We start from the raw sequence: 27,625 nt of genomic DNA, 5'->3' as shown, positions 1-27,625 counted from the left end.
TATGAAATTTCAGTTACCCTCCCAAAGAACAGCACAACACTAAACCAGAATGTTTAGATGTAATTAACATCATCTTCAGGGATCAGCTCATTCAGGAATGCAGAAGAAATTAGTAAAATCTTGGTTTGGCCTAACCTGTGTATAGGATCCAGTTCAGATACTACCACTGAAAAGATGCTTTCAAGAGTAAGCAAAACAGAGTTAACAATGTTGAAGGGGAAAAAAACCCAAAGATTCTCTGCAGCACTTCATAGTTCCAAAACAGAAGAATGAACATAAAATGGAAGCTAGTTCAAAACGTTTAATGAACTGGAAAACTGTCCAAAAGTCTTTTAACCCAATTAAGGAACACACGCAGAAGGAACTCTATTAAAGGAAAACACGCAGAAGAAAAGACCAAAGAAGACAGTCCCAATTAATTCTTCTCATCTAAGTTCACAAATGCACTTAGGAAGGTTCTTACATCTTTCTCGGTGAGAGATTCTCAGGATCTGTTTCAGACTGAAGCACAAGAGAAGGTGGCAGAACAGACAGGCAACACCAATAGATCATTAGACCAGACAATTCTCATACAAAACTTGTAGAAGTTAAACAAGATTCTACCTATTCTCTCTAATTGGTAGTACTCTGGGCACATAGAGAAGAATACAGTAACTTTGAACAACAAAAAACCCCACACCAAAATTAGATGGGCTTTAACTTTCCTTAGTGCTCATGTGCAACACAGGTTTTTTGTATAGTTTGTTACAATTCATGCACAGTGCCTGGAGAGGTTAATCAAACACAGTAGGCTCTTAAGAGACAGACTGGAATCTCAACAGAGCTGTTTTCTCTCTCTTACTGTAATGAAGCTTGTCTGTGTTGGCTTCCTGACAGGTGAGTCGTGAATGACGGGGGAAGGGGTGGAGGATTCTCCTACAAGCATTTACTTGATCCTTCCCTCACATTCAAGATGAAATTAGTAGTGGAAATTGTTCAACAGTATGGGCAGGCAACAATTTCCCTGCTAGTACTCCAACACTGACCACCCTTTTCTTGCACCAAAGCTTTACTCAGGCCAGTGATGTCACACATACACATAAAACCATAAAACAACTGGCTGTTGCCATCACACAGAATATCCTTCTTCTCTTGTCTGGAATAGGCTCTGGCTGGCTTGAGATCCCTGTTGGCTCCCTATAATTTAAGTCTCTGTATCAAAAAGATTTTATTTCTGAAAATCCTTTTTCTGTAAAAGATACCAATGAAAAGACTGAATATCCTCTAACAGCCATTTGTGAATGTTCACTTAACTAGAGGATAGCTAAAGTGTGGATAAAAAAAGACATTCCTGCAAAGACAGGCTGTGTCATCTCAGGAAACAACAATAATTTGAAGTATAGGACTGCAGCTGCATCCCCTGAGTGCCTCGCATGCTGCTGCAGTACTGATACTTGATATTTTCAACATTCTTTCCAAGATACCTCTGCATTTCTGGTGGACACAAGTTCACTGCACATGCAAAGTACCTGACATGGCCAGATGCTATCTGGGTCCAGTCCATTGAAAAGAATCTGTGTGGAACTCTCAACAGAAGTAAAGTGGATACTTTCAGCCTCAGATTTCAATTCAAACAGTTGAAGAAATCTGAAGAAACAGTGGTAGATATCACAAATGTTCACATTTAAAAGGTCTTATAAACCAGTCATCAGAACAGACTGGACTTGCTCCACTAAAACACTAAAGGCTTCCTCAAGGTGGTTTGCCATAATGATCTGCCCACTTCTCACACCACTGTGAGCTAACAAGACCTATCAAATGGTTAGCCCATTTTGTAACAGTCCCAGGGTTTTTTGCCTTTCACACCACACTTAAGGTCATACTGTTTAGACCCAAGTCTGTTAATTGGGTTGTCCAAATTAACAGAAAGTACTCAGTCCAACAGAAGTAACAACAAATTATCTGTTAGCTTAATGGATTAGCACTAAAATGTGCACTAGCACAAAAAGGACACCAAGACAAGACTGACATGATTGTCATCAAAAAACCATCTCCATGTTCTCTGCCAACACAAATGATCCCAGTCCTGAGGGAGACCCGCCATTTGAACTAAACAGTGACTTCAGCTCCTGCAGCCTGATGACTACATTTCCCTAGAATGATGAATGGAGGTGCTCTTGAGGGCTGACTCAGTGCCTGGCAGCACAAAGAGATGAGTAACTACCTTTGAACCAGTTTTTGTTCTAGCACACATAGATCATAGCACTGCCAAAGACTACAGAAGCGAGAGTTAACCACAGTATCAGGATCCCAAAACACTGGTCTCAATTTACCAATAGTTGATGCCAAAGATCCTTTTAGTCTAGTGCTCCTCCAGCAATGATATTAACCATGCCCTCAACTGACAGCTCAGGTCTGCAGTATCAGTCCCCAAACAGTTCTGACCTTCATCAGGAATTGTCCTCCTTAATGAGGACAGAAAGCTTCTGCAGTGAAAAAGTAAATTCATATGGAGCCTCTATGTACATCAGGAGATCTCTCCTTGCAGAATGCCCTACCATAATAAGAAGAAAATGTTAATTACTGTTTTAGAATTTCTAGAATGGCATAACAATGATTATGTTGATGTTTGAGATCAAGGATATCCAAAACAGCTGATCTTCCTCAGAGCAACTATTATAAAGTGCACCTAGGACGGAGTGACTGAGAAAGAGAGGCATGTAAATTTTTTAATCCAGAACAAACTTTCCAAAACTTCAATAGTAAAAAGCAAGAACTGTGGCTTATTCATTATGAGGAAATTCAAATAATTAACTTGGCTAATGAGTAAAAATTGTCCTAGTGAACAGCTTAGAATGTCTGAGTTGGAAAACAGCTGAGATGAATGGCATAGGAGCAGAGGTTGTACATCCCTGGTATCCTTGGTAAAGATACAGAGCTGATCACTAATTCATCAGCTGCCAGGTCGTTTGCTCTAGGCAAGAAGTCTGAGCAGAGAAAGGTTACTGACAGTAACCCCAACAGAAAGTTCCTACAGACAAGCACTCTAGCATTGCCCTTTCTACACAACCTTAGTTTTAGCTGGACAATTTGCTGCTGTTTTATTGCCCCATGCTGAATCCAACACATCAGCAGAGCAGGCTGAGTTTGTGAGGACAGCTACAGCAATTCAGGGGGAATGGAAGGGAGGATGTAAGCACACAGACCGGAACAGGACATGACACATGATAAGAAAGACAAATATTCTATTATTTTATCTTTAGATCTACTAGTTACAGGGATAGAATACAGGAAAATATTGTACTAAAAGAGGGTGCTGTTCCCTCTTGCCCCCAGCTGTACTCTGGTGCACAACAGAATTGAACAGGAAGATCCCAAATAATTTCAGATTGACTGTGACTTCACCTCATTTGTATAATGTCTATTAGTAATCTGCCCACAGAAGTCATGAGACAATACAAGAGAGCTCACATTTCTTGATTTGCATCCATCATTTGAAAAGAGGCTTTCCTTCAGTATTCAATAGCAATACAATTATCCACAATGAACAAAAGAGATTGTTAAAGAAATGTGCTGCCAATAAATGACATAATCCAGTGAATTTAAACCACTCCTCTAAAAATTCTGGCATTCTGCAACATGAAAATAAACCCTAAGTAGAAGGAAAAGCAAAGCTTGCCACCTACTGCCCAATGACATAATAGTATGTACTGTCTATCTCCTTTTAACAAAATCTCTTTTCTTGACACAGAACACACAGAACTGCATCTTCAGTTGCTTCTTTAATGAAACAAAAAATACAAAACCAGCACATGGAACATCCAAAAATCAGTCTTTTCTATAAAGCCACTTATAAAATACCTAACAAGCCTGAAAAATAATTTCTCACAGCTTCCAAGCTGACAAATAATTTCTTTTAATATCCTCCAGTGGTGTTAGAGGCTTTAATAAATTCTGTCCCTCAGCTGCATGGTAAGTTTTAAAGACAGTGCTTTAAATGTAAAAAAAAATTATTACTATAGATAAAACCTATCAGAAAAGATGTTTTTTTCTGTACACATCTGGAGGAGATATTTTCAAAGCTATAGACTTCATTTGTTAAAATCAGGGCTGTAGCAAACACTGGCTTATTGCAGATACTTTATTTGTTCTACAAACTTCATGTCTGCATCAGAAGTGATGCTTTGTTATGTTTTCAAAGTACAGAGAAATTCTCTTCAGTATCTACAAAGCTTTGTTGAACTATTTCTCCAAATGTATTAATTTTCCTAGTATATCACATATAGAAAGCAATTTTTCAACAACTATAGATTCTTTGCTTAGTGTAGGAAGTTGCTTAACTCAAAGTCAAGTAGTCATAATTCAGTTGCCCACAAAACTTCTGAGTACACCTGCAGACTTATCTTCAGAAACAACACTGTGCTGCACACTGAAATTAGCCAACAGTTCACATTCTGGGCCCCCAGCACCGCTCTCTAAGGCCATGGATAATTTAGGGAAAATTAGATTAATGGGAAACAAACAAGGATTTACTGCAGAGGTCCTCTAATAGACTGCTGGCTGGTTACAAAGTCTCGATGTGTATTTGAACAATAACACCAGGAGAAGAGCCCACTTGCTCCATCTGCCTAGTGCTCTTCACCAGTTACACAAAAAGAAATACCAGTCTCAGCAGGTACTGATGAACAGTAGTAACCCTAAACTTTAACACAAGATGACACGAGCAATAAGCTCCTTTGAAGTTGTTAGATTACCAGCTGATTACACTTTGTAAAAAACAATAATTTTGGATTCCTGAGCAAAATTGATCAAAGTACAAGGGTACATGGCATAGGTAAACTTTATGGAGCTTAGGTAAACTGGAAACTGCTTCTCAGTGAAGTACTTGTACTCGAACACTGAAGAAAATAACTTCACTGGAGATGAAATACATGTCTCTCAGAGTTTCCTAAATCATGAGCAGAACAGTCTATTCCTAACAATGAAATCAATGAGGCATTTGTAATTAATCAGACAGACTGATTAAGATACTGTCTGATACATCTGCCTGAAGATACATCTGCCTTTGTCTAAGGCCAGTCCACATCATCTTAATGAAGATTGTTAATCCATCTAGTTAGCATTTTGCTAATGTAGCAAATAAGACTAAGTAAAACCCCTGAAGAGGGCTTCTTTGTGTCTTTGTTATCTATTTAATAAGGTTATTAACAACCAAGTCTCAATAGCGACTGGAAGTTAAGACAACACCAAAAGTTATATTGATACACAAGACATATAAATCAGCTAATACGAGCAGCTAATAATTGGAAGGGCTAAAAATTTAAAGGGCTTTAGATTAAATATTAAGCAAGACTTATGACACAAAGACCAAAGATATTTACAAACATTTTCAAGTTCAAAATACATGAAACTGAGGAAAATGTCTCTGGTTCAGTGATCATTTGATCATTATTCTTACATTGTTTTTCTTCCTTTGCAAGTTAAAGGTACAGATGTATTTTGACAGGAGCCAGTTTTCCAAATCAAGCTACTGAGCTCTACTCACAGCTCTAAAGAAGGGAATGAAAAATCACTTGAAAACTATTCCCATTTGCTGCAAGGAAAACACCTATTTGCAGCATTGATTTTATTTGAGCCACACCCCATAATCATTACTGTGCCACAGTAGTTTGCTTCGAGTAACCAGAATGGGTTACTTTTATCTGCTTGGCTAAAAGGTCTCAGTTAAGTACAAGATTGTTGCATACTTGTTTTACAATCAAACACACTTGCTAACAGAGAAACCTTTTTAACAGCAAAGGTTCGGAATGACACAAGGTTGTGAGTGACACGACAGCAATATATCAAACCAAGCTTTAACAATACAAATGTATTTTTGTGAAACTGAAAACACACTGATATGCTTTCCAAGAAAAGCTGTGCTCCTTCAGCCCCACTAAGCCCCTGGAAAGGAGTTCTTATGATAGTTTCCTAACATCTCCTGAAATAACTGTTTGATGATAAATAGTATAAGTACCAATAGTTACAGAAAAGAAAAAAAAAAAAAAAAAAATAAAAAAAAAAAAAAGACAAAAAAATAAAAAAAAAAAAAAAAAAAAAAAAAAAAAAAGGCAAAACAAACCAAAAAGCCAAACAAAACCTGAAATAGCCACTTTGGAAGAGAACAGACCATATTGCAACATAGCAACAAGTAACATTAAGAACTCCTCATTAAAGCCCTCCCCACCTATGCATTCAAACACTGACAGGTTAGGCACATATGTTTTTAAACTAGAAAAAAAAAAAAATTAAAATGCCATGGCTTGAAATGGTGGCTTACTGTCTGCTTTTCAACTGAGCTGACATTACCAGTACAGCTTAGAGGCAATTTTTTTTTTTTCCTGAAAAGCAGTGCCTTGAAAGCAAGACAATGATTTCCACACACATGGAATTTGCCTAAATCACTGTCTCTTTTTGCTGCATTGACATACAGGAGCATTAACATATTCCAGTAGCAGTCAAAAAAACCCCAAATTTCATGACAAGTTAATTAAAAGTTAACTTCACCTCATGGAGTATGCTCAAGTTGCTGGGATTGTGAGAGGGAAGTGTACACTGACATTCTCAAAAGGAATGTGCCTTACAAGATAACATGGATGACTGATCTGCATGAACTCTATAAGTCTATTAGGAAGAACATGAATAAGTTGATGGCTAATAGGGTACACTGTGCTTCCTTGCAGCAAGTCTCTTGCTGAAAACACTGTGCAAAAGGCATCTCAGAATCCCCCCTAATGTAAAAGTTACTTTCCTGGTTCTCCCTGGAGCCACCTTGTGCTAGCAATCCTAAGACAAGCACACCATGAGTTCACTACATGCTAGGCATCTATACTGAAGGGATCAGCATAACCTTCAGACAGAATGCCAGTTTTTCATCTCCCTGACACAAAGCAGTGACCTCAAGAACTGCTGGAAAAATCTCGCCTCCAACCACTGGAGTTAAATTTTGCAGTCCGTGAACAGTAGCACACAGTGCTAATACAAGCTCAGACAGCTCTGTTACTGGGCTCTAGGAGGCCAGAGCCAGAAACCACGACTTACAGACCAAAGCTCTGAAGAACCAGGTGGCAATCCATGGCTGTATCTCTGTGCAAGATTTGGCACCAAAATGGCTGGAAAGCAGCCCTACAAAAAGTGGGTGTCCTGCTGGATGAGTTGAACACGTGTCAGCAGCATATCCTCGCATGAAGAATGCCAATCTCATGCTGGGTAGCAGCATAGTCATACAGCTCAAGGGAGTGATTACTGCCTCCATCACGCACTCGTGAAACTGCATCGCAAATATTGTGACCAGTTTTGGATTCCCCAAATCAAGACAACAGCACAGTGGAGCAAGGCCAGTAGAGGGCCACCAAGACTGTCAGAGGCTGGACTCACAACATAAGAGGAGAAAGATTTCTCAATTCTTAAAAAAAAAAAAAAATAGCTCATGGGGTGATACTGAGATCTACAACTGCTTCTTGAGAATCTGTAGAGGAGGATGAGCCAAACTTCTCAGAGGAATAGAGCAAAAAGACACAGATAACAATAAATGTGCAACAATGGAAACTTCAACTATAAAAGGAGAATACTTTTTTTCCTGAGGGTAGTCAAACACTGCAATAGAAGCCTGCAAATACAGGAGATCTCCAACCTTGCAATCTTGAAAGTATTCAAAGCTCAACCACACAAAGCCCAGAGCAACCTCTTGTAAGTGATCCTGCTATAAGCAAAAGGCTGGACCCAATTGCTTCATACTTCCAACCTAATTTTTATCCCTGCTGTTCTTAAAAAAGTTTCCTTAAAAAAAAAAAAGTCAAGGTCTTTTTGGACACAAGTTCAATATTATCAAGAACTTCCATAAATTATTTTCAAACAGACTTCACCCTTAAGTTCAAGTGCAGGGCTGTTGTAAATAAAGAGTTTCTCTTGCTCTGTACATCTTTAGTACAAAACTACCATAATGGTGGTGAAAAAGGATGTCCTCCAGACGCTACTTCCACACTAGCTTCAAAAAGCCTGTCTGTAATCTTTTTTAGACCATCACCTGATACGTCATCATATTAACCAATCTTAGAACCAGAAGTTCTAAAAAATAAATCATATGCAGCCAAAGATACAAAAAAACAACTGGTATACAAGAGAGGAAATAGCCAAAAGAGCAGTCTCTTATACTTTACAGTGATCCTCAGACTACAGAAAGTCAATAATCTCTACAGATTTTATATATATATACATAAACATTTAACTTACAATTATATATTATACCAAGCATGTATTCAATTTCCTGTTATGACTGTCCTATGTTGTTGATTTCAGTAGGGTCACAACAGTATGCCCAATTCTTCTTTCAGGCATGTTTTTTCCAATCTAAATTCACACTGATTTGCCATCAACTAGTTAAAATTAGGAAAAAATAGTTTAAACTGGAAAAAATACTACATCATTGAACAGAAGTCAAAAAAACAGCTTTACTACATCAGCTGATAGGCTTACTAAAATTAGCAGGCAATACATCTGCCTGTCATAGCACGGGACTAGAGCCAGTGACCCAGGAACACAGGGCTGGAAGGGACCTCTCAGCAGAGATTTCTGGGCACATAAGGCACACCAGTAAGTCCAACTCTGTCACCTGGAGTCTGTGTGTACACCACTCCTTTGATGAGCTTTGCTTTTTCCAACATTAAAGCAGATTTTCACATTTCATCATGACCTGCCTCCAAAGGAGGCTGAAGGAGCAATGCTGTGACACTTCAGTGTGTTACTGAGCTCCAGTTGGTTGATGCTATACTCTTTCTGGTGATCATTTCCAAAACTGTACTAGAAAGATCCCTTCAAAAAAAATGTTCTGCTCACACAGATGGTAAATGCACAAAACCAAGCTGTTGGAGCTATCCTGCTGCCAACAAGTGAGAACACGAGATGTGAAAGGAACACCCAGAGTTACTGGAGAGCTATCACAGGAATTCAGGCCTACAAAGCACGCCTGTTACTGAGATCAGAATTCCCTACAGGTTCCAATAAGAAGCAGATTTTTGTTTCTGAAACACCACTTGTTTTCAATTACAGTCATCTATACCTTCTGCTAACATTTTTCTGAGATGAGACCTTGTACCTGACAGTATATCCATCTTCAGAGCACAGCTATGACAGACCTGCTGAACCCAGGATATTCCAGGAAATTAATCTCTCTCCAGCTTTCCTTCTGTTCAGCACCTTATTCTTCAAAAAAAGATATCTGGAAAGAAATAAATTAATTCCCTGCTTTCCCAAATATCATTGCCACCATGATCCTAAGAAAGCATGCATGAACACATCTTGATGACTGAAGTTGGAAAAGTTGCATTGCTATATAAAACAGAAAAAAATGACAGAGGATGGCAAAACAGAAGCTCTTTAGAGGCAAGCCTCCTCTAGGAGCTAATTCAGGCGTTCCAGGTTGGGTTCTGCCCTGGCTCTCACCAGTCCAGTCCTTGACTGCACAGGAGCAGTATCCAGGTCAGCATACCAACCACACTGACAGTGTGGATGACTCCACTTTCCAGGAGTGGGAAAAGGAAAAGCCATTCCAAAAGTATCTAGGCAGCCTCACACAACATGCAAGATCATAACATAGCCAAACAGGAATTGAAACAGGAACTAGCCTGTCTAACCCTCTCAGTGTTAGAGACCTGACCTCAGAAGGATCTTCCATCCCTGTAAATTGTCCCAATAGTCATACATGGGAACTATCACTGGCACTCATTTCAACAGCTGTATCTAGGCATCCACCTTCTGCTGCACCTTATATAACAGCTTTGGTTTGTGCAGTCCTTTTCATTTCCATCTCCACCTCCTTCACCTGGCTTCAGCCAAGGTTGTAGGCTGGCTTTCTCAGGACTCCAGAGACTCAGTTCCCCATTTTCCCATGCCAATAGATTCATCTTCACATGGTCTCAAAGAATAACAGCTCTACCTGAAAAAGTCACTCTAAAGTTAGGAGAACATCCTAGGCCGAGAAGACTCACAAGAACAACAGAGCCCACTGCACATGGAAGCACGCAGAGGCACTTTGGATAGCAGGTAACAGATGACTGGTTTTGTCAGTCCAAAGTTGCTTCCTCTACATCTGTGATGATGTCTCATGCAAGCAGGTAAAGAGATTTCAGTGAAGCATAAAATGCTGTAGGTATTCTCCAGACATACTTTGAGCATCATAGCCCAACAACTATCATAGTAGCACAGAAAAATATCAACTTATCTTCTCTTTTTTTTTTTTTCTCAAGAGGAACCCTTTATCCCTGACATTATTCCAGGAAAAATGGAAAGTAAGCCTTCTCTACAAGCTGCCACAAGCCTTCTGAGTACACTTTTATAGTGCTTAAAAGATGATAATTTTTTTTTTTTTCAGGCAAGAACAAATTACCTTCTTTTATCTTTCTCCCCCCCCCTCCTTTTTTTTTTTTTTAAGTATATTTTACTACCCAATTTGGACAACTGGCCTTTATCGCAACAGAAAGAAAAATTCCTTGAGAATGCTTTTGTGTAGAGGGATGGAGAAAAAACAAAGTATACTCTACAGGAATCAGCACTGATAAGACAGGAATTGTCTGGCCTTTTTGAACTGATTTGTTGCGCTGCTCCTTATGGTGCCAAGCAGAGACACCAGGTGATAAGTCAGCTGGTCTGGAGAGGGAGGAACACGAAAAAAGCCTGATGATTTTACTGGAAATTTCCCCTTCATATTTCCCACTTCAATAAACCTTGATTCACTGGTAGGAATGAAACAGGACTCAGAGTACTAGGAAGTACTAAAACTGGGTAGCAATTTCTCTGTCTTTCAAGACTGTGGATGCATTTGTTCTAAAGCCCTCAATGCTCTACCTTCTATCTTTTTCGAAGAACACACTGGCTTACAGCTTAGAACTCCACAGGAATTCAGATAAATTTCTCTTATTATTACACAATACATGTAGGAACCCAGTTGAGGTTGTGGATCCACAGTTAGTACAAAGAATTAGAAGGGTTTAGGAGGAAAAAAAGCTTATAAAGGGGTTATGAGACAACAAATAACACTGGGAGTGTCCATCACTGTTCTCAGATGTAGCTTTGGAAAGGAAGTGTCACTTTGTTGTCAGGAGCCTGTGACAACTCAGTGCGGAACTCTATAATGACACACCACCCTTCCACACTCATTTTTACAGTTTTGAACACAGGAAAACACAATTTATCTCCTAGTCCTGATTGTCTTGCTCTGAAGACTAGAAGCAAGACAGACTATACCTTCATAAAAGCAAAAGCAACCTCTCCAAAAGCACCACCTCTTACAGGACAGAAACACCTTTTGTCACTGTCTTCACCTGAAAGTGGAAGGACAGCAGTTGCTGAAAACACCCAAAACTGTTCACGTTCCACTTGATTGCCACCCTCCTGTGCTCCCTCCCCACATTCAAATGGGGTCTTGAAATAAATTAAGGTCACCCACATCAATAGAAACAACAGTACAATTAGAGAGCTTTCAGACTCACATTAGGTATTTAAAGTTCAGAGAAATAATATCAAAAGACTAAGTCACCAGCAACTAAAGAAGCAGAGAAAAAATTCTCTAACAAGATGGGTGTTTCCTTGCTGCTTATGGCAGTCAGATACAATCCTGAACCTCAAACACAAGCAAGCAGAAGTATTCATTGTAGCACAGCCATGCACACTTCTACTAAAAGAGAAAACATAACGCAAATAGAAGAAACCAGAACAGAAGCACCAAATCCTACTCTCCTCGGGTATGCAACGTGTCAGAATTCCATGTCAGACTTTGTTCTAGGATAAACTCAAAAGGTCACCAGTGTGAATTAAAAATAATTCCTCCAAAAGTACAGCAGTATCATTCTAAGGAAAGCAGATGTTGACTGATACCATGGGGTATTTTGTTCAGGTAAGGAAATCTGGCTCATAAGTAATAACAGTCTAAACATCCACTGAAATCCTACAGTTAAAACAAGAAGCTGTTTTAAAAATCTGTGACAGTTTCCAAGTATGATTTTTTGAAAACACTTGAAAGGAACAGCGTTTTATAAATCTGACATACTGAACTTCTTTGAAAGCAAAGAAAACACTTACTGTGGTTGTGCTTGCTGAGTTAACCCGACAGGAGGCTTCTGCTTGATTGTGAATGCCATCTGAGCCACAGGGCCAAGCTTTGGTGGGACCTGCATCTTCTGAGAAAAGCTCTGCTGGGCAGCCTGCTGGGGTATGGGCCACGGGGGAACAACGGGGCTCCGGCCTCCAGGGGAAGATGTGTCTTGCACAACTGTATCCTCACAGGAGTTCCCTTTTGTTCCTGGTTTACACACACAAAGCTGAGGTCGCAGGCACATCCCTCCATTTTGGCACGGTGGTGCACAGTTCGCTAAGAAAAGACATTTTAAAAAGTACCTGTGAAACAAAGCATGAAGGAAAATGCAAACCCTCCCCACAATAAAAAAAAAAAAAAAAAAAAAGAAAGGCATTAATTGATTAATTGTTAATATTAACTGGAGTAGGAGAGAGCAACATTGCTAAGCTCCACAAAAGATAATATACAAGTTGGTACAGCTTTTACTGATTTCTAGCACAACAGAAAAGCACAGCATTTGAACAACTTCAAGAAGTAAGATGCTGGATCTAAAAAATAGGAAATGCACTACTTAACTTGAGAAATAAAGCATTATTTTAAATCTTCCTCCTTTCTGCTCAGCACGCCTTCTCCTCATACTTTAAAACCCAGACTATATCTGATGAAACAATACTACACAGATATAGAATTCTACTACTGATCCGGGCTGGGATTCATTTTACTACTTTAAAATCAGATGCTGCATAGGTACCTAGAATGAATCCCTACAGCCACATTATAGATCACCAAAACATTGCAGAGAAGAGTGAAGCAATTCAACCCTTATCCCTCTAAGACCCAAATGACATTCCCTACAGTACCCCCACTGTAACAACACAGGAGAAGGGAACTGCTGCTACAAAGACATCGCTACACCTAGGAAGAAACAGACAGGCGCTTGTGATTATCCCAGAACGGCTTCTATAGATTCTTTGTATCATCAGTGAAAAGGGATCAGAGTCTGTGAAATACACTTTGCCTTCAGAGAGGATTAATGACACTGCTTTACATAGCTCTGTCTAGTGACTACAGAGGGAGTCTGAACAACCAGCCTAGACTCAACACCCAGCCTGCACACCCAGGTCATGCAGTACCAACTCCACTCTGAATGAACAAGAAACTTGGAGGAGCACCAAATGCCATTAAAAACAAAAAAAAAAAAAAAAAAAAAAAGGAGGGAGGGAGAGAGAAAAGCAAAAGCAAGTGCTGATTATATATATACATAATACTGCAAAGGCATGTCTACCTTGAGGATTCATTTATTTATTACTTATTTATGCTGAAATTTGCATCACAGAAAGATAGCAAAACAAATTAATTATCTTATCTAAAGGACACAATTTAATATCAAAAGAAAGCAAAAAAAATTTCTTCCTTATTCAAATTAAAGATGGTATACAATGAAGCATGTATAAGAAAAAACATGGCTGAGCTACTTAGTTTCTACAAAGTATATTTTTAATATTGTTAATGATACTTTAACATTGACAAAATTATACATCAGGTGATAAATTTTTTACTAAAATAGGTGAGATAATATCTTGAACTATAACATGGTGTTCTGAACCATATTCAGATACATCCAACTGAACTATTATTTTAAAAAAACCAAAACAAAACAACAAAAACAGTCCACAACCCTGGTCCAAAGGTCCAAATAGATTACTTGACACTTCAATCAAGTTCTAATACGGTGTATATTAGAATAGAATGTAATAGAATTCTATACATAAAAATAAATTAAATGCACAAGAATATATACTAATTCATTCATTAGGATGGGACTGTGCTAGTTTGGAGGCCTAGTTTATCCACTGGCAGGTATACCATATATACCAGCTGCACACAACACCAGAATTGCCCTACAACTTAAACCTGAGTTTTGCATGGGCTTTTTTCACATACATTTTCCCCCCATGTAAAACTTATCTTCTTTTCAATAATACTTAGCTAGGCTGCTTTAACTGCATATTGTGCAACTGCCTGGCAACACAAAAGTAATAATTTGCTCATTTCTATTTATTTATTTTTGAGACTCTATCTTGTCTTTGAGTCCTGGAAAACTAAAGATCATTTTCACTGTAAACTTGAGAAGGGATTTGCAACAAGCATATGCTGTAACAGTTAAGCCAAATCTTCCTTGTGCCTTATTTATAAAACCTAGATTTTGCTAGAAACAGTGAAAATTCCTTTATATGCACATGACTGAAATAAATAATATCTTGGAAAATCAATTCAGGAGCCCAAAATTCTAGTTAAATTTCAGTAGCCTTGGAGACTCTTGAGACCAGAAGAGTGACCCCATCACCTGGGTCATTTGTATGGAATGTGCAAAGATCACAGTAAAGAACTTGGGCCCATTTGAGAGTGCTTCAGAAAAACATCTCAAAAAAAATTCTTTAATAAAAGCAAGACTTTCAAAATTTTTACATTAAGAAAACATTCATATATTTCTGGAGATTTATGGACATTTGCCCATATTAACTTCTAAGTTTCTCAAGAAAATATTTAAAAATCAATGACAACACAGAAGTAAGCTAAGAAGACCACACCAAAAGTCAGTATGATATAATACCCACTCTGGTAGGACATGATTATGGCATGTCTCCTCTCAAAAGTGAAGTAACAATGTATACATACACAAAAGACAACCCTGGAAAGATTGCAACTGGTTTTCCTGCAGTTAAGAACCAAAGTTGTGCTTCAGAAGCCTACAAAAACTTGAGTTTCTACTGATTAAAGTGAAGTTTGCAGTGAATTTAAAACTATAAAGCTAAAAACAGAACCTGTTTTGAAATTACCTCATTATTTTTGCCCACACAGACTTGAACATTCTTACTTCACTGACAGTAATGTAATCCCTGAAACACATTACATGTACATGAAGCAAATGCTCTGCAGGACAAACTGCATTACTCAAGCTGGCCTTTAATGAAAGAACCATCAGGAGATCCAGCAACTATGTTATAAGACCAGTGACAGACAACAGGTTGAAAACCCCATCTATTACATTTTCACAGCAATGACCCTTTTGACTGAAGTCCTTCATTAATGTGGCATAATAGATGATCACAAAACTGGATAAAAGGATCACATTTTTAAGAAAGAATTAAAATGAATATTTTAATTGATATGATACAAAAGTTTAGTTTCTAAAATGTTCAAGACAGCTGTAGCATGCCAAATGAATGACCTAATTATTTTGTTTGAAGACAACAATAATGGCCCATAAAACTGAAAACACCAGTATTTTCCATAAAGCTAGGCTTCCAAAACCTGCAGCGTGGAAGCATTAAGTTCAAAACTGAAAAGCAGGCCAATATGCTGCTGTTAAAGGCAATTGGCTTCACCCTATTCAATTCAAGGAGGTCATGACTAGAAATTCAAAATGGAGCTTGGCAAAGATGCAAATAATGAGACTAAGCTTAGTGGGTCAGATTAAAGATCCACTTAGTCCAGTGTTTTCCCTCCATTACTAAGGTGGATGCTTAAGGACAGGGTGAGACACAATAACATTTTATACCACTACAGCTTTTAAGAATTAGAGGCCCAGCAACTTCCTGAGCAACAGTGCTGTTTTTGCGTTTAATAAGTCTCAACAGATTTTTCTGTCAGAGGTTGACTGATCTGCTCTTTGAGCTACCTCACTGCAACATCCAGAACTTGCAGTGCCACAGAAGTCAGCCATATCGAAAGGCCAGGCATAGACAATATAGCCAGTCTTCCCTCACTTTCCAGAAGTATGGTTTGTGGTGAGGTTGACCTGGGCTGGATGCCAGGTGTCCACTAAGCTGCTCTATCAGTCCCCAGCTAGACAGGGGAAAGAAAATAAGATCAAAAACAACTCATAGGTTAAGATAGAGCAGTTTATTAAAGCAAAAGTTTGTATGCACACAAATAAAGAGAAAAAAAAAACAAACAACAAAAACCAGGTTTATTGGTGGGGGGAAGGGAATGTTGGGAAGTTGCTGGTGCTGTGCCAGAGCTGCTCAGCAGTAGCCAAAGCCCTGAAGTGTTACCAACACCTTTCTAGGGACCAATGCAAAGCACAGCTCCAGCTCAGCCAGACCCAATACAGTGGGGAAGCACAAGCGTTGTCTTGGGTTGGTTTATGTTTTAATATACATGTAATCTGTATCTACTAAAAATAAAGTCACAGTGACACATTTGCTTTGGAAATACCTAAGTCACAAAAAGCCCAAAACTGTATCCCAAAATGCTCATCCTTCTTATACATCTTTCCCTAGTCAACTACTGCTCACCACTCTCTCAGACAGACTACAACTGGGTTTGGCAAATGCATGTCAGGCCCAGCATGGTTGTATTTGTGACATTCTTTCAGAATAGCAAGGGTAAAATAACATTAACGTTAGGTTTATACACACCCCTTCCAAAACATCTTATATCGGTTTGGGACTAATCTATACATACACACTTTTCAGTCCATGTACTCATGTCATTACAGTTAAAGTGTACATAAATATTTGCAGAAGCAAGACCTAAAATAAAAGATTTATAATAGTTTCAAAACACATAAGTATTTTAAAACGTCTACATATACAGAATGTAATTTGTTTTAATACATTCCAAATTAAGTATAATGAATTATCTGGAATCAGTAAGCATAAAATGCTGTCATTTATGGAAGGAGTTTAGATAAAAATTTATATTTTTCCCTTCAAATGAATCAAAATACAAGTATAACCAACTCCACTTGTCCTAAAAATGTTTGTATTAAAGTAATATTAAGCTAACGCTAGGTCTTGGATTAAGATCATTCCTCATTCCTATGCTAATCACTTCTTTTAACCTTCTCAAAAGTAACAACACATTTATAAGTTTATTTCCCTGTAATCCACAAAAATGTATTTTTCAGTGAGAAACTCACAATCCCAAAAGTTTTCTGCACACAAGTTTCTAGCTTTTTAGCCTCAGCTCCACCTTTATGTATTTCCTTTAACAAGCAACTGCTGTTGGTTTGTACTTAAATGTCCCCAAACATTTTTCAATGTCAGTCCTGAATTTCTAATACTTCAACACAATTACTATAACAGTGTTGTGAATCTTATGCTATTTCTAATGCACCTATCCACCAGATTTCTTTCATTTTCCACATGAAACTTACCTTTTTTTTTCTCCTCTTGAGCACACATAATAGTTCAGCACCGGTTTAAACAAATTTCATCACTGTGCACATTGGCACGGTATGCATCAACTTCTCCCACAGGAGTGCGTAAATCCTGTCAGGCACAATACATGCCAGAGGCCAAATAATAGAAAATCCAGCAATTGGAAAGAGGATTTTAAGCATAGAGCTGTTTCAGATTCCAGCACAAAATGGTTGAGAAACAATGCATGCATCAAGTTTATAGAAAGGGGAGCAACCAACACTATGACATGGGTACGTCTGTGCTGAGGGCAGTTTTCAAGTTTCTCTACATGCAACATAGGAATACTGTTAAAGGCATAACAAATACTGCCTTCTTGCATGAATGCAAGATTTTCATTCCTCAAGCACACAAGGAAACCAAACCAAAACTCATTTTGGTTGAGTGCACATCCTAAACAAAAAACTGTGATACAAAGGCACCTTTAACTCCTGCCGAGTTAAAAGACAGAGTGATGATCCCCCACCGATTCCAGAAGAAAAGCAGTGAAGTGCTTTCCTTGGAAGGCAAAAAGCTGTAGGTTCTGAAAGCAAAAAGGCATATTCCAGTTTGCCTCAGAAAAACCTGAATATGGTGCTGACATCCTGAAGAAGAGCAATAGAGCAATGTTTTTTTAGAATTTCCTGTTCTCTAAACTACCCTACTGCTTAGCTCACGACTTAATTATTCGCTTTTACTCTGAATACCCTTTTAAGTATCAAGTCATTGTCAGGACTGAGGATGCAACTGGAGTCTAGAAACCCAAAAGTTCACTGAAGCTAATGTTTTTCTGGGAACCTAGTTCTCTATCTGGCTATCTCACACCCAAGAGTTTTCAAAAATTGAAAAGTTTACCAGAAAATTATCCAGTAATTCTTAACATTCATTGAGAATGAAGGCGAGAGGAATTTGCAACCAAGGGTTATACAACCTTGTTGTAAAACCATTATATATATTAAAAAAAAAAGTGGAAATAACTTTTGTATAATCCTAAGAAATTACATTAACTGCAGAAAACCTGTGTGACCTCTACACTACTAACGGAGGTAGTATTACAACCATCTGTGTCTTTCTACGCAGGAACTTGTTTTTATCATGACTATATGGTCTTAAGGAATTCTTTCCCTAAATATACTTCAAATGAAAGCATGTGTTGGAATTCTTTGCTGTCCACTTCAAACCATCAGATTCATTCCCACAATGGCAAGTAAACATGACCTCCAGGAAGGGAGGGAAACAAAAAACAATGCTTTTAGCATACATATTTCTTTTAACATACAAAACCCCAGTTTCTCTCTTAACCTAATGGCAACATAATGTATTTTAGTAATATCATATTCTATGTATCTCTATAGTATAATCTCTGAATGCCAAGACTCAGCAGAATTGAATAGCAACTGTACTCAAATACTTCAAAAGCTTAACTTCAGCAAAAGGATGCATTATTCTATCAGTGACAAGAATATAACACAGTTTCATACTTGGCATTTTCATTCATGTTGTGTTTACTGGAGTTTATATAATACAAATATTTAAGACTATACAATCTGAAAGATATTTTAAAGTAATTATAGGAGATCATAACTATGCATATTCTGACAATACAAACATTTCCCATGCTACAAATCCCTTTATCATTCCAGTGCCCACAAATAAAAATGAAAATTGTTCATTACAGAATGGACTAAGCCAAGGAAACCAGCAGATTCACATGTTACACACTGTTTTGCTGCTTGAGTGGTTAACACTCCAGTATGCAATCCTTTTTAATTATCTGAATGTTTCTCAGTACAGTGGCTTACTCATTTTGTTACAAAATACTTCATAATAAATTTGCAGGAAACTGAACAAACTAAGATAAGCTCAGTAAAAAGGCAACTGGAAATATTTAACTGGATGCAAGATTCAGACAAGTGTTACAAAAAAGAGAAAGGTTAGAGAAAAAACTATTAATTAGAGTAGCAAAACAGTAAGTACAATAAAGTTTTCCCTAAATTCAACCAGTTCTCAGTAAGAGTTCACAATTCAGTTGAGCTTCTCTGAAATTCCAGGTCTAAACTGTCATCTAGGGATAATAATGATCTCAACTATAAAAAAAGCAAATCTTGCCATAGGACACAAAACCATTTCCCACATGCAGGGATTACTGTCTGCATTTTACAAAAAGCAAAGAACATGCCCAAGCAGACCTATTTTTAGCTCTGTATTTAAATTAACATCTTGCCTTACTAAATGTAAAATGCTTCTTCCCCCCTGTGTGCAGTCATAGATGTGGAGAAATGCTAAAGATTTGCTTTCTTTCTTGAGTCAATGCACAGGATCTATTTTCTAGGAATAAATTAGGCTACACAAGTACTGCTGCTTTTAAAGGCAGAACAAAAAGCCACCTAAAGAAAGAAACCCCAAACCCAGCCCAACATCAGTCTAACAACTAACGTATCCGTTGCAGAACATGGACTGCCTTGGCCACCCGAACCACCAACAACCTGTTAATACCCTGTACTCCAGAGCCTGAACAAGGAGACAGTTTAGGGAGGTGTGTGCCCCTTTTCACCTACCCTCCACAAATCCTATAGCTCCCAGGCAATCCAAGCTTCCTTTAAGGCAGGATCAGTTGGCACAAGCAGCCCTTCGTGGTGAAGGCTGCACTTTTATCAAAGCCTCACAGAGAGCAGAACCCCACCCCTCGCTACAGCCCTGCTTTCCCCAAGGTTAGGAGGCTCACTGATCCCATACACAAAGCCACTTTGCAGGGCAGGAAGGAGAGGGGACCATGCCCCCTTCCAGCTCTTCCCTCCTCCATGCTCAGGAAGAGTGGCTGTAAGGAGAGAGGTGTAAGACTACTACTGTGAGTATCAAAGTATCACTTCTCTGGCAAGAGATCATTTTGTTCCAGCACACTGTGCAGAACCAGGGTAGTGCACAACTGAAGGATGAACCACGGCTTTCCCTGGCACACACACAGCTTTCTACTCCACTTCCAAGTTACACACTGAAAACTAACAGCCAACAAACTGAAAGGGAGGGGAAAAAAAATAAAACCAAAACACCTCAGGTTTCTGTGTTCCTCCTGATTCTCTATTAAGAAGGGAAGTGTTCAGGAGTTTTTATCCACTGTAGATTTACCACAATTTTACTGCAGGTCCTGTTTCTTTTGTTAACACTAACTGCTGCAATGAGCTGAACAAGTCCACTATCAATCCGCCATCTGCTCCAGTGTGAGAGCACAACATTTAGACAAGTTTTTTTTAAGGTTCTCTTTTTTCTTTTTATGTTCTGCCTTAATTCTATACACACTTGTAGTATTTGTAAGAAACATATTATATACCATTATGAGCTTGTTTCCAGTAAAGTCTCCAGTGTCTCACAAAGAGAAGGCTGGGTAGGTTTCACTTTATACTAATTGTGGACTTAAGTTTCCTCACCAAAATGAGGCAATGGCACATGGCATGGTCATGTGTAGAGCAGGCAGAGGCTAACAACTCCCCCATCTTCTCACAGCTCTTTCACAGCTGGGTCTCACAGGAGGGAGGTTGGCTGCCAGCCATTGCCGGGTGACAGACATTGTGCTCAAAGTCTGCATTACTGCTGATTCAGGTCAGCCTCTCCTGAAGCTGCTGTACCATTTGCACTTACAGAGGTTTGGTTTGTGTTGTGGGACCACCTTTAGGTGTGTGCACTCTATTTTTTCTAAGATCCAAATTAAAAAAATATGTCTAAATAATAAAAAGCAAAACTCAAAACATGAGCACTTCAAGAACACACCTAACGTATTTCAGCCTCATATTGGTGTTCATTCCACAAGACCAGACTACACCTTGCCCAAAATAAAACACTAAGCCCTGAAACACACGTGCCCTGGGCCTCAGGTCATCAAACCCAAAGGGTTTTGTCTACAGACCACCTCCATGCTGCTTGCTAATGTAGACAAAGACTACAAGAATTTGGATCCTGTCATTCTACCCCCTTCTCAAGGGCAGTAGAGTGAAAAATAAAGCAAAGTTGAATTACTTCCAAGGCCTAACAAGCTCATTTCCTGTACAAGAAATTCAAAAGTTTTATTTACATATTACAGTAGCAAGCACAGCAAAAGCAAAACCAAGCTTCTCAAACTTTCAGTTTTTCAATTCTGAATTGTTTAAAAACCACATCAAAGGATAGATAGATAGATCAAAAAGGAGTAATGTATAGGTCAGTCACATGGTGTAAAAGTAGTGCGTCTCTTTAAAATTAAGATATTAAATTTTGATTTAGACATAATTTGAAGGAGATTGATATTGCTTTTACTGAGATGATGGTCTAAGAATGAGAAGAAACAACATTTGGAGACAGTATGTTACAGTTAGGCTTTGTATACTCAATGTAAATAAACAGAACTTGGTAAAACTCAAAGCCACAAAACTGATTAAGCACAAGCCTCAGGAACCGGCTGTGACCAGAAAACCACCAAGAAGCACAGCTGCAAACATGTGAAGTACTCGGTTCTGATGAGGAAAAGTACAGCTCTCCTGGATACCCCTTTCTAAGAGCTGAACTGAAGGCAGAAAAAGTGTAGATTCTGAGCAACCCACACTAAAATGTTTAGTGATACAGAGTTTTCCATCTACACTGGAGGACTCCTGTATATTTCTAAGTTTCCAGGTCTGGATCCTAACCTATTCCAGACAAGACCTAAGCAAGCAATTTTTCCCTCACCTTCCCTAAGAAATTCAGAAGCACGAGCTGGAAGCAACTTAGGGCACACTCCACGTAGGTGATCTGGAGCCCCTGGTCACACTGTCAGGTGCCCATGTCCCGAAGGAGATACTGTAGCATGCTTACTCAGCCACAGCAAGAAGTGCAGCTCTGGAAATTTAGGGAGGAGGCGGCTCAAATTGAGCAGCAGTACACAAGCAGAGGCCAAGCAAATTCAGAAACTGAACAAAGGGGACCCTTCCTCGGGGCAAGTATTCACGCAATTTTCTAGTCTCCTGCCTCTACAGCAGCAAGGATCTACTGTTGTGTATTTTCTTATTCTGAAAACTAAATTAAACCTCTGTAACATCTTTATTTAACATTGAGTCAGACTGTCTTTAAAAAAAGAATTAGCAAGATAATCTTTTAATATGAAGAAAAAGCCAATTCTTTCCTGATTTCTTATTTTCTGATGACCTTCCCAAGGTGCCCAAGCACATGACAGACAGCTCATGATCAAACTCATAGAATTCAGTCCAGTTCCAACACCAAAGTACTAGCCCTGGAATACATGCATGCACACACACAACACCTTCAGCTAAGACTTAATACACTTTTAATCTTAATTGACAATAATGGCACACCTGGGTTCTACATACACAGCAATTTCTCTCCCTATAGGAAATTTGTTCCTCCAAAATCCACTTCCTCACCTCTTTGCCCTATAAGCCTTTCTTACACCTTTGCAGTAAGGAACTCATGCCATTAAAAACTGCTAGCTCTCTTCTTCCCATTTTTTTAATCATCCAGTTTACATTGAGATCACTTGCAAACAACTGCTATTAATACTCCAGACAAAACATATTATGCATTTTACAAGGGGTTTACTACTATAACAAGGTGGTTCTTCTCATTTATCTTTTCAAGATATCAGAGTCTCCATACAATATGTAATTTTCTCTTACATTCCCAACATGAAAAATAGCTCCTTGTACCATTAAGCAAACAAAACCAGAACAAGCAGAAGAGCATATTCTGTAGAAGTAGTTTTAACTAACAGTAGTTTTAACTAACAGAAATTTAGTAGTAAGTAATGATATAGGAGACAACAGATTTCAACAGGATAAACACACATTTGGGTGGTGGGAACTCCTGATTTCCAGCACAGGCCTTCCTGACAGTTGTTATAACTTGTCCAAGTCCACATTTAACTTATGGTTTAATTTCCATAAATGAAATAATAAAAACCCCACATTCTAAGCTTTACTTGCCTTACAGACATGTTACAGAGCTAATTAATGTTTCTATAAAGCTCTGTTATGCAACAAGTACTAACAAAGCATAGTGTCTCCAGCCTTGGTGGTATCTCATTACTGCACTTGCACAGATTATAACCTATGATAACTACGACTAAAAGACAATCCTTGTCCTAAACCCTTTCACGTGCTTCTGACTTTCCAAGATGTTTACTGTTGTGGTTCAATTTTTCCCACCTTTGTCTTTACCAAAAGGTGGATGTTCTGAAAGCTTCAAAAAGGTTGGTTTTGATTGTTAGGCATCATATGCCCAGCATAAAGCAGTTCTGAATACTTCTAATGCTGAGTGTTATCATTTCATCTTTTTAATTAGAATGATGCAGCTCTTCATAATGTAAGTCACTCTGAGTTTGAAAAAAGTTCTCAAAACTTTACAATATAAAACTGAAATCTTAGGGACAGAGGTGGGAAAACCCTACATGCATAAATTGGATATGGTAGGCACTCTCATACAGTTCACAGAAAGACAGAAGCTCACCTTCTGAGGACTGTCAGGCTTCCAAGAGAACGTGAACAAATGTAAACACAACAGGCAGTTCAGCTTTGGACTAAAGTTTAAATAAAAGGACTTGCAAAGTTCCCTTGCCTCCTCCACGCAGATGCTGCCCTCTGACCTGCACAGAAACATTTCAAACACCCCCTGTTGCTGCTGCTGAGGGAAAAGCGATGTGGCTGCCACTGCTGCCAGCCAGCCTGCCACCCGCCCGGACAGAAGCCACCCAAGGGACGGCAGCCACAGCCTCACGCATGAGAAAGCAGGGCTGGCAAACACCACCCAGCAAGGCAAAGGGAAGGAAAGACCAGACCTCTACCCTTCATCCCCTCTTTCTGAGGGTTCCAGGCAGGCTTATTCACACAGGTGCAGCAGAGCAGAAACACATGCTGCTTGTTCCAGCCTGGGATTACACCTGAGCTAATAAACCTCGCTGATCAGAGCTGGCTCTCAGCACTCTGGTTCTGGAAGCAGGATGCAGACAAATGGAAGTTGGCTCTGGAAAGAGCCAATATGGGTCTGGGGTTTATTAACTCAGGCTTTGCACCATGCAAAAGAACAAAATCTGGTCCTAGAGACTAAATAGCTTATTAAAGTGATACTGAGCCTGAACTAATAAACCCTGACAGAATCAAATCGACTTTGCATCAAGTCAGCTCAGGTGTGCCAGCATCTGTGGCACAGTTAGTCCACTGCTGCAATAAGGCACTCAAAACCAACAGAGCCTGCTATCTGAGTTTTAAAAACTCACAATTTTACAGGAAACAAAGTGGTTAACTGTTGTTCAGTTATAGATTTTCTTTTCTTCTGAAAGGAACATCAGGAGCTTCCAGAAAAGGTGATATCTGGCTTTTATGACTGTGAGCTGAATCAAGTCAATGCTATCTCATGGTTTGCCTAAGTTACAAAACAGACAACTTCAGTACATTCAGTGCTTCCCTTGGCCTGCCAAGAGAGGGGTGAAACCGAGAAGATCCAAGCCAAGTGTATTATACCACTGCTAGGAGAAATTAGAGTAGCATCAGAGCAGGGAATAAAAATATTTAATGCTAAGAAGAGCCTAATATCAGAGGCACAAAATGAGAAAATCTCCCCACCTTTCTTTTAACTTTGTCTCTGCTACTCCATCCCTCCAGTAACTGTATAAACTAGCCAAGTAAGTAATGGACTTAAATTAAATTCTACACAGCTATCACATAAAAATCCAATTGTCTGACTTGGTCCTTACTGCAGACTCTAAAAAAAGGGAATCAAAAAGAAAAGTGATAATCAGAGAAGTGAAAAAAAACAAAGGACAAAAAGCAAAGAAAATTACCTAGTTTACAAACAAAAAAGTTGCCTGGAAATGAAAGTTACTAGACAACAGAGAAAAAGATATTAAAAAAAAAACCAAAACATTGTTTAGGTTTTGTTCAAAATAGTGAAAATAAAATTGGTTGACAATAGCACAGTTAAAATACATTTTTCACTTAATGTCCAGAATTTACTACAAGTTTTATTTTTATTAGTCTTTAAGCTAAGGTAGGCTTTTATTAAGCTCGGCAGTTAGCCCCGAAATACCACTGTAAGCTGAAGGAAAACATTCTAGTACTTGTAAGGTGTTAAGCAAATGCAACTAACCTACCACAGCAGCATGCGTTTGAAAATGCTAATTTAGAAGAATATCTTCAATATATGTCTAAATTAATAGGGAAATGGTGAAGTTTTGTCTTTAACTACTGTCACAAAGTCTTTGCTTCCTAGCAAGAGGTCCATGCAGGTCAAAGGTACTTGACCTTAGTCAGGATTACAAAAGTGATTGCTCCCTATTGTGAAAAATCTCACACAGGGACAAAAGCCACTGGAAAAATAAAAAAAATCTTGAAAACACTGTTTACTCCAACTCTCAGGGACAGCAATCTGTCCTGCTGAACTGCAGCAATATTCCCACATCTGCCCAATCTCACAAGATTTTCCTGAAGACATCCACCCTTCCAGTCTTTCCTGACCTCATGACATCACTCCAGTTTAGCCATTTGCAATCATTCTGAGTCTTGCCTAAAGTAGCAGAAATTCCTCTGCTTTCCCGTTAGAAAGAACAACCAGAGCATAGCAGAATTGGCTCAGTGTTATTTTATGCACCTATTTTGTGTTTCTAGTTATCCCAGTAAAGGTACATCACTCTGCCTTCACCAAACCCACTTCTTTCACGTTGTTCAGTGCTTCAAAAATTCCATGTGGTAAGCACAGGATCATTCATGTGTTGTACTGGTAAAGGGACAGGGTGGGTAAATGGCGATTCCTTGCTCCCCACCTGTGCTCCTCTGGTATATCCTTTACCCTGTTAAGCCCCACATCCTAAAGACTCCTAAAAAACAAGAACTGATGGGGAGGGGATGTTCACACATATAAAGCCTCCACAAAGCTCTCTCCAAAAACGTCATTATCTGTGCTACAAATAAATGCAAGAGACACCCACTATTCACCCTTCAGCAAAGGTGAAGGTTAGGAAGGAGGGATTTAAGGATGGAAAGAGTGTTAGATCTGTCCTGTTAGATCCATTTAAGGATGGAAAGCATGTTAGATCTGTCCTGTTCTGTAGCTCAGCCAGCACCTCTTTGCCCACAGACGACCCCAGCATCCACCACCTCGCCAGGTGCCAGCCTGGTCCCCTCGGGTCCCAGCACATCTCCTACCACACACGTCCCTCCCCGACCGCACGGCTACTCACGTTTGATGCACCGCTGGGAGCCCGTGGCCTTGCTCCAGCCGTGGCAGCACTGCCCCCCGCACACATTGACCCTGCAAGTGACAGCAAACAAGGACCAGTGTCCGGCGGGGCACCCCTGCTCCCCATCCCGAGCCGGGCCGCGGGGCGGGCGCTGGGCCGGGAAGACAAAAGGCGGGAAGAATGAAACCTCCCGATCAAACTCGACGCCTCACGCGGGGCGGGGGGCCGCCGCGGACTCCCGTGGCGGGGGAGCTCGGCCTCACGTACCGCGGGCGCGCCGGGCCCCGGGGCCGGGCAGGTAACGCCGCGGTGCCCCCGGAGCCCGGGGCAGCCCCCCGCCCCCTCCCCCCTCCCGAGGGGGAGACAGCGGCCGCGACGGGGATGCTGGCTGTGGTCGGGAGCTGCGGTGCTGGAGCGGGGGACGTGCGGGACGGGAGGGCGCCTTACCCCGGCAGCGGCGGCAGCTGGTGCTTCTGGCGGAGGGGCAGGGCGGCGCTGCTGTTGCCGTGGGGGCCCGGCGGCGCCTTGAGCCGCGGGCTGAAGCGGGCCGGCTTGGCGAAGGAGGAGGCGTGAGCGGCGGAGTTAGGGTGGACCTGGCCGGCGGGGCCCAAGCGGAGCTGGACGGCGGCGCTGCCCGGCTTGCTCATCCGCCGGGTCCGCTCCAGGGGGCCGCCGCCGCCGCCGTAGCGCGTGTTCAGCTGCACATTGAACGTGCGCTGCTGCTGCTGCTCCCCCCCGAGGAGGGTCGGGCGCTGCTGCCGGCTGCCAGAGGAGCTCCCCCGGCCGGGCTGCAGGACGTACGTGATCCTCCTTAGCCTGCCCTTTTCGGAAGCTGCGAGCCCTGGTGACAAAAGCGCACAGGCAGCGAGGAGGAGGAGGAGGAAGCCCCATCGGATCCGACCCATTTCCACAGCGGGAACCCCTACAGCCGGCGAACTTCGGGGAGCCGTGGTGCAAGGGTTTCCTCTCCGCCAAGGGACGCGAGTGCGACCTGCGCCCGGGGCGCGGATCCCTCCTCCGCTCGCTGCCCCCCAACCTGCTCCGGGCGGGGCAGAGGAGGAAGAAAGCCTCAGGATCCTCCCGCCCGCCCCCCAAACTGTTAGGAAAGTTCAGCAAACACTTCGCCCCGTAGAGCAGGAAAACATCGTTGGAAGAAAG

The 27,625-nt window shown here is 40.3% G+C and overlaps 1 protein-coding gene across 1 annotated transcript in view; it reads right to left on the bottom strand.

The window, feature by feature from the left end:
- LTBP1 (latent transforming growth factor beta binding protein 1) overlaps positions 1–27,372 on the bottom strand; it is a 186,085-nt gene extending 158,713 nt beyond the window's left edge. The window contains exons 1-3 of the mRNA XM_041477230.1: positions 26,915–27,372; positions 26,468–26,538; positions 12,094–12,382 (exon numbers count right to left, since the gene is read on the bottom strand). Of these exons, the coding sequence (XP_041333164.1) occupies positions 12,094–12,382; positions 26,468–26,538; positions 26,915–27,372 (818 nt within the window). The remainder of the gene's footprint in view (positions 1–12,093; positions 12,383–26,467; positions 26,539–26,914) is intronic.
- Positions 27,373–27,625: the final 253 nt, after the last annotated feature.

Source organism: Pyrgilauda ruficollis, unplaced genomic scaffold (genome assembly GCF_017590135.1).
Source record: "Pyrgilauda ruficollis isolate IOZ18807 unplaced genomic scaffold, ASM1759013v1 scaffold4, whole genome shotgun sequence".
NCBI classification, from domain to species: domain Eukaryota; kingdom Metazoa; phylum Chordata; class Aves; order Passeriformes; family Passeridae; genus Pyrgilauda; species Pyrgilauda ruficollis.
This window is presented reverse-complemented; position numbering and strand designations above follow the sequence as displayed.